The sequence below is a fragment of the Caretta caretta genome, chromosome 13, assembly GCF_965140235.1.
Source record: "Caretta caretta isolate rCarCar2 chromosome 13, rCarCar1.hap1, whole genome shotgun sequence".
In the NCBI taxonomy this organism is placed as follows: Eukaryota; Metazoa; Chordata; order Testudines; family Cheloniidae; genus Caretta; species Caretta caretta.
This window is the reverse complement of record NC_134218.1, coordinates 37,482,355-37,492,695: the sequence shown is the minus strand read 5'-3', so window position 1 is coordinate 37,492,695 and position 10,341 is coordinate 37,482,355. Positions and strand designations below refer to the sequence as shown.

Sequence of the window (10,341 nt, the reverse complement as noted above, 5' to 3'; positions counted from 1 at the left end):
CCAGGTGTGATTTGGCCTTCCTGATTTCACTCCTGCAAGCTCGAGCAATATTTTTATACTCATCCCTGGTCATTTGTCCAATCTTCCACTTCTTGTAAGCTTCTTTTTTGTATTTAAGATCAGCAAGGATTTCACTGTTAAGCCAAGCTGGTCGCTTGCCATATTTATTATTCTTTCTACACATCGGGATGATTTGTCCCTGTAAACTCAATAAGGATTCTTTAAAATACAGCCAGCTTTCCTGGACTCCTTTCCCCCTCATGTTATTCTCCCAGGGGATCTTGCCCATCAGTTCCCTGAGGGAGTCAAAGTCTGCTTTTCTGAAGTCCAGGGTCCGTATTCTGCTGCTCTCCTTTCTTCCCTGTGTCAGGATCCTGAACTCGACCATCTCGTGGTCACTGCCTCCCAGGTTCCCGTCCACTTTTGCTTCCCCTATTAATTCTTCCCGCTTTGTGAGCAGCAGGTCGAGAAGAGCTCTGCCCCTAGTTGGTTCCTCCAGCACTTGCACCAGGAAATTGTCCCCCACAGTTTCCAAAAACTTCCTGGATTGTCTGTGCACCGCTGTATTGCTCTCCCAGCAGATATCAGGGTGATTGAAGTCTCCCATGAGAACCAGGGCGTGCGATCTAGTAACTTCTGCGAGTTGCCGGAAGAAAGCCTCGTCCACCTCATCCCCCTGGTCTGGTGGTCTATCACAGACTCCCACCATGACATCACCGTTGTTGCTCACACTTCTAAACTTAATCCAGAGACTCTCAGGTTTTTCTGCAGTTTCATACTTCAGCTCTGAGCAGTCATACTGCTCCCTTACATACAGTGCAACTCCCCCACCTTTTCTGCCCTGCCTGTCCTTCCTGAACAGCTTATATCCATCCATGACAGTACTCCAGTCATGGGAGTTATCCCACCAAGTCTCTGTTATTCCAATCACATCATAATTCCTTGACTTTGCCAGGACTTCCAGTTCTCCCTGCTTGTTTCCCAGGCTTCGTGCATTTGTGTATAAGCACTTGAGATAACCTGCTGATTGCCCCTCTTTCTCAGTATGAGGCAGGAGCCCTCCCCTCTTGCGCTCTCCTGCTTGTGCTTCCTCCTGGTATCCCACTTCCCCGCTTACCTCAGGGCTTTGGTCTCCTTCCCCCGGTGAACCTCGTTTAAAGCCCTCCTCACTAGGTTAGCCAGCCTGCTTGCGAAGATGCTCTTCCCTCTCTTCGTTAGATGGAGCCCGTCTCTGCCCAGCAGTCCTCCTTCTTGGAACACCATCCCATGGTCAAAGAATCCAATGCCTTCTCTCCGACACCACCTGCGTAGCCATTCATTGACTTCCACGATTCGACGGTCTCTACCCAGGCCTTTTCCTTCCACAGGGAGGATGGACGAGAACACCACTTGCGCCTCAAACTCCTTTATCCTTCTTCCCAGAGCCACGTGTCATGACCCATGATAGATTGGGGCATTTAGCTTTTGTTAAGATATGAAGATCCCTGGGATGTAAGGTAACCATCTGGTTTATTCTTTTCCAGAATATCAAATTTGGGTCTTTGGGCTTTAGATCAGGGAGATCTTTCAGTAAGCCCCTCATTTCCTCTGTGATGAGAGGAGTGTGCTTATAAGTATTATGAGCCACTCTGTTTTCACCTGTCCCTGACCACCAAGTGGTCACTTGGAGAAGGGCCAAGGGAGCACGGGCACTTAATTTTGGGTTGGGGGGGGAGGAGGAGGGGGGCCAATTATCTTGATCTTCCCCCGTGTGTGCCAGGTTCCAATTCTGAATTTGTTTCTCAAGGTGTTTCCAATTAATTTCATTTTGGTCCTTATCCGTATGGCTGCTTGAGTCAGGGTCAGTAAAATCACCCTTCTGTTGTGTGCTAGCAACAACACGACATGCAGAGGAGTTGGGTTTTTTGAGTTTTGTTTTTCGAGCCTTGTTTTCTGCTTCAAGCTCACTCAGCTTGTAGCTGAAATCTGCCTTTGGATTCAGCTCTGATGTAAGAGCTTTTTGGAGTGTTTCCAACTCTTGCAATTTCCTTTCATATTCGCAATACATTATTACGATCCCTTTCTCGAATCTTCCTTTCCTCTGAGCAGCGCACCACAACACGCTATTCATCGGACTCATACCCTCATTCCATCCAGCTTTTGTCATTGTCTTTTGAACCGTCTCATGTTTCCCTTTTATAAAATCAATGAGTCTCTCTCCCTTGGGGGGCATCTCTGATGTTCCCCAGGGCCAGTCAGTGAGTCTCCCTCCTGTAGAGGGCACCACTGGTGCACCCTGGGGCACGCCAGCGAGTCCTCCCCCCCCCCCCCCCCCCGTGAGGGAATCGTTGATGAATTCGGGGTCAATTCATAAGACATTGTATCCCAGCTTGCTGAAACCCACTTCAGGGGCGCTTCAGGGGAGCCTGACTGAGCACACCCTTGTCCACATGGTGCTGAGTACCTGGCAGCGCAGCCTTCGCCTCCGTCGACCCCCGCGCCCCGACGATCCCCGCAGCCTTCGCCTCCAGCGACCCCCGCCCCCTGACGATCCCCACAGCCTTCGCCTCCGGCGACCCCCGCGCCCCGACGATCCCCGCAGCCTTCGCCTCCGGCGACCCCCGCGCCCCGACGATCCCCGCAGCCTTCGCCTCCGGCGACCCCCGCACCCCGACGATCCCCGCAGCCTTCGCCTCCTGCGACCCCCGCGCCCCGACGATCCCCGCAGCCTTCGCCTCCTGCGACCCCCGCGCCCCGACGATCCCCGCAGCCTTCGCCTCCGGCGACCCCCGCGCCCCGACGATCCCCGCAGCCTTCGCCTCCGGCGACCCCCGCGCCCCGACGATCCCCGCAGCCTTCGCCTCCGGCGACCCCCGCGCCCCGACAATCCCCGCAGCCTTCGCCTCCGGCGGAGAACCAGCTGAGCAGCGGGGACAGCAGAGCAGCTCACAGCAGGAGTTTGCCTGGGAGTTCGCCTGGAGTGAGCCCAGTGAGGCTTACGTCTTGCAAACTGCTCTGAGGAAGCTCATAGTAGGAAGGTGATATGGAAGGGGGGGGTTCAGCTGTTGTGACCTGCACTGGATGTGCCATGTTTGTCTTTCTTCCACAGGACAGAAGCGACTTTGTCTGTACAAAGTGCAAGCTGGTCTCCATATTGGAAGAGAAGATTGAAGGTCTGGAGCAACAGATAACAACCCTGCGTTGCATACGGGAAACTGAGGATTTTCTGGACAAAACTCAGGATAGGCTTCTAGGGGCACAAAGCTCTACAGATATAGAGCAGGTTGCACAGAGGAGCCAAGAGGCCAGTGAAGAAGCTTGGCAACATGTGACCTCCAGAAGAGGTAAGCGGAATGTCCGGGTTCCAGTAACACAGACACAAGTAACTAACCGCTTTCATGTTCTCTCCACAGGTACCGTTGCGGAGAGTGGACCAGATGATATGTCTGGGGCGAGAAAGCAGAAGGAGACTCCGCTGGTTGGAAGGCATGAGATGCGCTGTCCTGAGGTTGGGAGTTCCACGACCACCACTCCCAAGAGGAGAAGGCGGGTGGTGGTGGTCGGGGACTCTCTCCTCCGGGGGACTGAGTCATCTATCTGCCGCCCTGACCGGGAAAACCGAGAAGTCTGCTGCTTGCCGGGGGCTAAGATTCGCGATGTGACGGAGAGACTGCCGAGACTCATCAAGCCCTCGGATCGCTACCCCTTCCTGCTTCTCCACGTGGGCACCAATGATACTGCCAAGAATGACCTTGAGCGGATCACTGCGGACTATGTGGCTCTAGGAAGAAGGATAAAGGAGTTGGAGGCGCAAGTGGTGTTCTCGTCCATCCTCCCCGTGGAAGGAAAAGGCCTAGGTAGGGAGCGTCGAATCGTGGAAGTCAACGAATGGCTACGCAGGTGTCACGGAGTCTCTGGGCGATGCTCTGGAACTGCTCCCCATGAAGCCAGTCAGGACTCTGGGGCAGTCGCCTTTCTGTGAGCAGCCTGTCTTCAGGACACGCAGCTCACACAGCTTCCACCTTCCTGGGTCTGACCTCGGAGCATTCAGCATCCTCTGCCCCTCCGTGCGCTTCCCACAGCGAGTCCGCTCAGGCGGGGCTCCTGGGGCAGCCAGAGGGTCCTGCACCCCAACTTCGCAGTCAGACGTGACTCTCAGCCAGCCAGTAAAACAGAAGGTTTATTAGACGACAGGAACATGGTCTAAAACAGAGCTTGCAGGTGCAGAGAACGGGACCCCTCAGCTGGGTCCATTTTGGGGGGCAGTGAGCCAGACAACCACGTCTGCACTTCACTCCATGTCCCAGCCAGCCCCAAACTGAAACTCCCTCCAGCCCCTCCTCCTCTGGGCTTTGTTCCTTTCCCGGGCCAGGTGGTCACCTGATTCCTTTGTTCTCCAACCCTTCAGCTCTCACCTTCCAGGGGGGGAAGGGCCCAGGCCATCAGTTGCCAGGAAACAGGGTGTCAGCCATTCTCTGTGTCCAGACTCCTGCACACACCTGCCCTCTAGGGCTCTGCAATGATCATACACCCTTACTCCACCCCCTAGATACTTAAGAACTGCCTAGGGGAAACTGAGGCACCCCCACACTATTCAGAGGAAACATTAAGAACAGTCCCACTTCGTCACAGCAGGTGGTGTCGGAGAGAAGGCTTTGGATTCTTCGACCATGGGATGGTGTTCCAAGAAGGAGTGCTAGGCAGAGACGGGCTCCACTTAACGAAGAGAGGGAAGAGCATCTTCGCAAGCAGGCTGGCTAACCTAGTGAGGAGGGCTTTAAACTAGGTTCACCGGGGGAAGGAGACCAAAGCCCTGAGGTAAGTGGGAAAGCGGGATACCGGGAGGAAGCACAGGCAGGAATGTCTGTGAGGGGAGGGCTCCTGCCTCATACTGGGAATGAGGGGCGATCAGCAGGTTATCTCAAGTGCTTATATACAAATGCACAAAGCCTTGGAAACAAGCAGGGAGAACTGGAGGTCCTGGTGATGTCAAAGAACTATGACGTGATCGGAATAACAGAGACTTGGTGGGATAACTCACATGACTGGAGTACTGTCATGGATGGTTATAAACTGTTCAGGAAGGACAGGCAGGGCAGAAAAGGTGGGGGAGTAGCACTGTATGTAAGGGAGCAGTATGACTGCTCAGAGCTCCGGTGCGAAACTGCAGAAAAACCTGAGTGTCTCTGGATTAAGTTTAGAAGTGTGTGCAACAAGAGTGATGTAGTGGTGGGAGTCTGCTATAGACCACCGGACCAGGGGGATGAGGTAGATGAGGCTTTCTTCCGGCAGCTCACGGAAGCTACTGGATCGCATGCCCTGATTCTCATGGGCGACTTTAATTTTCCTGATATCTGCTGGGAGAGCAATACAGCGGTGCATAGACAATCCAGGAAGTTTTTGGAAAATGTAGGGGACAATTTCCTGGCGCAAGTGCTAGAGGAGCCAACTAGGGGGGGCGCTTTTCTTGACCTGCTGCTCACAAACCGGGTAGAATTAGTGGGGGAAGCAAAAGTGGATGGGAATCTGGGAGGCAGTGACCATGAGTTGGTTGAGTTCAGGATCCTGACACAGGGAAGAAAGGTAAGCAGCACGATACGGACCCTGGACTTCAGGAAAGCAGACTTCGACTCCGTCAGGGAACGGATGGCCAGGATCCCCTGGGGGACTAACTTGAAGGGGAAAGGAGTCCAGGAGAGCTGGCTGTATTTCAAGGAATCCCTGTTGAGGTTACAGGGACAAACCATCCCAATGAGTCGAAAGAATAATAAATATGGCAGGCGACCAGCTTGGCTTAATGGTGAAATCTTAGCGGATCTTAAACATAAAAAAGAAGCTTAAAAGAAGTGGAAGGTTGGACATATGACCAGGGAAGAGTATAAAAATATTGCTCGGGCATGTAGGAATGTTATCAGGAGGGCCAAATCGCACCTGGAGCTGCAGCTAGCCAGAGATGTCAAGAGTAACTAGAAGGGTTTCTTCAGGTATGTTGGCAACAAGAAGAAAGCCAAGGAATGTGTGGGCCCCTTACTGAATGAGGGAGGCAAACTAGTGACAGAGGATGTGGAAAAAGCTAATGTACTCAATGCTTTTTTTGCCTCTGTTTTCACTAACAAGGTCAGCTCCCAGACTGCTACGCTGGGCATCACAAAATGGGGAAGAGATGGACAGCCCTCTGTGGAGATAGAGGTGGTTAGGGACTATTTAGAAAAGCTGGATGTGCACAAGTCCATGGGGCCGGACGAGTTGCATCCGAGAGTGCTGAAGGAACTGGCGGCTGTGATTGCAGAGCCATTGGCCATTATCTTTGAAAACTCGTGGCGAACCGGGGAAGTCCCGGATGACTGGAAAAAGGCTAATGTAGTGCCAATCTTTAAAAAAGGGAAGAAGGAGGATCCTGGGAACTACAGGCCAGTCAGCCTCACTTCAGTCCCTGGAAAAATCATGGAGCAGGTCCTCAAAGAATCAATCCTGAAGCACTTGCATGAGAGGAAAGTGATCAGGAACAGCCAGCATGGATTCACCAAGGGAAGGTCATGCTTGACTAATCTAATCGCCTTCTATGATGAGATTACTGGTTCTGTGGATGAAGAGAAAGCAGTGGATGTATTGTTTCTTGACTTTAGCAAAGCTTTTGACACGGTCTCCCACAGTATTCTTGTCAGCAAGTTAAGGAAGTATGGGCTGGATGAAAGCACTACAAGGTGGGTAGAAAGCTGGCTAGATTGTCGGGCTCAACGGGTAGTTATCAATGGCTCCATGTCTAGTTGGCAGCCGGTATCAAGTGGAGTGCCCCAAGGGTCGGTCCTGGGGCCGGTTTTGTTCAATATCTTCATAAATGATCTGGAGGATGGTGTGGATTGCACTCTTAGCAAATTTGCGGATGATACTAAACTGGGAGGAGTGGTAGATACGCTGGAGGGGAGGGATAGGATACAGAAGGACCTAGACAAATTGGAGGATTGGGCCAAAAGAAATCTGATGAGGTTCAATAAGGATAAGTGCAGGGTCCTGCACTTCGGACGGAAGAACCCAATGCACAGCTACAGACTAGGGACCGAATGGCTAGGCAGCAGTTCTGCGGAAAAGGACCTAGGGGTGACAGTGGACGAGAAGCTGGATATGAGTCAGCAGTGTGCCCTTGTTGCCAAGAAGGCCAATGGCATTTTGGGATGTATAAGTAGGGGCATAGCGAGCAGATCGAGGGACGTGATCGTTCCCCTCTATTCGACATTGGTGAGGCCTCATCTGGAGTACTGTGTCCAGTTTTGGGCCCCACACTTCAAGAAGGATGTGGATAAATTGGAGAGAGTCCAGCGAAGGGCAACAAAAATGATTAGGGGTCTGGAACACATGAGTTATGAGGAGAGGCTGAGGGAGCTGGGCTTGTTTAGCCTGCAGAAGAGAAGAATGAGGGGGGATTTGATAGCTGCTTTCAACTACCTGAAAGGGGGTTCCAAAGAGGATGGCTCTAGACTGTTCTCAATGGTAGCAGATGACAGAACGAGGAGTAATGGTCTCAAGTTGCAGTGGGGGAGGTTTAGATTGGATATTAGGAAAAACTTTTTCACTAAGAGGGTGGTGAAACACTGGAATGCGTTACCTAGGGAGGTGGTAGAATCTCCTTCCTTAGAGGTTTTTAAGGTCAGGCTTGACAAAGCCCTGGCTGGGATGATTTAACTGGGAATTGGTCCTGCTTCGAGCAGGGGGTTGGACTAGATGACCTTCTGGGGTCCCTTCCAACCCTTATATTCTATGATTCTATGACCCCCGCGCCCCGACGATCCCCGCAGCCTTCGCCTCCGGCGACCCCCGCGCCCCGACGATCCCCGCAGCCTTCGCCTCCGGCGACCCCCGCACCCCGACGATCCCCGCAGCCTTCGCCTCCGGCGACCCCCGCGTCCCGACGATCCCCGCAGCCTTCGCCTCCGGCGACCCCCGCGTCCCGACGATCCCCGCAGGACACGCCCTGGTGCTCAGTGCCTGGCAGTGCTGCCTTCCCCTCCAGCGATCCCTGCACCCCAACAATCTTGGCCACAAACACAGTCCCATTCAGTCCTCTTGCCTGTGTGTCCTATATGTGGTTCCTATTAAAAAGGGGTGCAGAGGGGAGTCCCAAACCAAGGTGTGTGCTAGAGGTGGTAAGTAAAACGGTCCTCAGCTCTATCCCTGGTTGTGAGAAACTCTCTGAGGATTCCCGATCACACCCTGCTCGCTGCGCCAAAACTGTTCGGCAAAAGATTCTTTTCCCCAAGAATCAGGCAAGCACAGACAGTACTGAAGGGGGTTTGATCACGGTACCGGGAAGACTGACAAGCAGCTTCCGAGATATGGTGCCCTAGTGGCCAGTTTTATACATTCTCTTATCAATTCATTTGCATTTATCTGTACATACAGAGACAGACATTGTTACAAGTCAAGAGAGAACCCTGAACAAAGATAAAAATAAGATCAGTACGTACATATAGAGGTCATCCTAATTGCATCAAATGGCTATGGCTACCTTGTGGGGGAAGGAGGCGGGGTGGCGGGGGGTAGGGATGGGTGCTTACAGATATCCGGTGGGCTGTGAAGGGAGAGTTTGTCCTCTTCTAAGAACTGAAATACTGGGCGGGCATTGACCATATAATCTTATCAGCTGTTTACGGTTGTCAGTGTCCTTGTTACTGAATGCTACTGAAGCATTCCTGCTTGTTCTGCAGTTTTTGTCTTAGCTGTTCACTAAATTTTCACTCTTTCCTGACAGATGGATGGATGGAAGTTTATGGGGATGGATGGATGGATCTTTTAGCCTGCAGAAGAGAAGAATGAGGGGGGATTTGATAGCTGCTTTCAACTACCTGAAAGGGGGTTCCAAAGAGGATGGCTCTAGACTGTTCTCAATGGTATCAGATGACAGAACGAGGAGTAATGGTCTCAAGCTGCAGTGGGGGAGGTTTAGATTGGATATTAGGAAAAACTTTTTCACTAAGAGGGTGGTGAAACACTGGAATGCGTTACCTAGGGAGGTGGTAGAATCTCCTTCCTTAGAGGTTTTTAAGGTCAGGCTTGACAAAGCCCTGGCTGGGATGATTTAACTGGGAATTGGTCCTGCTTCGAGCAGGGGGTTGGACTAGATGACCTTCTGGGGTCCCTTCCAACCCTTATATTCTATGATTCTATGATTCTATGATGTACAGATGAATGGGATGGATGGATGAACAGATGGATGCACGGATGAATGGATGGATAGGAGGGGATCAGTGCATGTATGGATATGCATGGGCAGGGAAGGATGTAAAGGTGGCTCGGATGGATGCATAGGCAGGGATGGATGGTGGATGGAGGGATGGTCTTTTCCACCATAAGAATTACGCTCGCAACATTGATGCACCCTTCTTATTAAGCCCAACATAACCTGAAATAATTACCCAGAATGAAATCAACAACAACAAACAAATTTTACTAAATAAGATCTGAACAACTCAAAATTCGGAAGCAAGCAAGCAAGAAAGAAAGAAATGTAGGACTGGATGGGACCTCGATACGTCATCTGGTACAGTCCCCTGCAATGAGGCAGGTCTAAGTATTATCTAGACTATCCCTGACAGGTGTTTGTGGAACCTGCTCTTAAAAATTTCCAAAGAAAGCAATTCCACAATCTCCCTGGGCAATTTGTTCTAGTGCTTAACCACCCTGATAGTCAGGAATTTTTTCCTAATGTCCGACGTAAAACTCCCTTGCTGAAATTTATGCCCATTGCTTCCTGTCCTGTCCTCAGCGGTTAAGGAGAACAATTTATCACCCTCCTATTCATAACAATCTTGTAGGCATTTGAAGACTATTATCATGTCCCCATCAGCCTTCTCATCTCCAGACTAAACAAACCCAATTTTCTCAATCTTTCCTCATAGATCATGTGTTCTAGTCCTTTAATCACTTTTGTTGCTCTCCTCTGGACTTTCCCCAGTTTCTCCGTATTGTTCCTGAAGTGGTGTGCCCTCAGATGGACACAATATTCCAGTTGAGGCCTAATCAGTGCTGAGTACAACCGAAGAATTACTTCTCATGTCTTGCTTACGACACTCCTGCTAATACATCCCAGAATGACATCCGCTTGTTTTGCAACAGAATTACATTGTTGACTCTTATTTAGTTTTTGAACCACTATGACCCCAGATACTTTTCTGCAGTTCTCCTTCCCAGGCAGTCATTTCCCATTTCATATGTGTGCAACTGATTGCTCCTTCCTAAATACTGAGATTTGCATTTGTCCTTATTGAATTGTGTCCTGTTTATTTCAGACCATCTCTCCAGTTTGTCAAGATCAGTTTGAATTCTAATCCTGTCCTCCAAAGTGCTCGCAACCCCTCCCAGTTTGGC

The 10,341-nt window shown here is 51.1% G+C and overlaps 1 protein-coding gene across 1 annotated transcript; it reads left to right on the top strand.

Moving 5' to 3' along the window:
* Nucleotides 1-2,892: 2,892 nt before the first annotated feature.
* LOC142068763 (uncharacterized) lies at nt 2,893-5,344 on the top strand. The gene is made up of 2 exons (XM_075118589.1): nt 2,893-3,879; nt 4,615-5,344. Exons 1-2 carry the CDS (start codon nt 3,023-3,025, stop codon nt 4,763-4,765), a joined length of 1,008 nt encoding a protein of 335 aa, XP_074974690.1. The 5' UTR covers nt 2,893-3,022; the 3' UTR covers nt 4,766-5,344.
* Nucleotides 5,345-10,341: the final 4,997 nt, after the last annotated feature.

Excerpts from the sequence above, each read along its gene's own strand:
- LOC142068763 (XM_075118589.1), top strand. The coding sequence starts at position 3,023 with ATGGAAGGGGGGGGTTCAGCTGTTGTGACCTGCACTGGATGTGCCATG. Across the intron at positions 3,880-4,614 it reads GTCAACGAATGGCTACGCAG|GTGGTGTCGGAGAGAAGGCT; the intron begins GTGTCACGGAGT and ends TCGTCACAGCAG.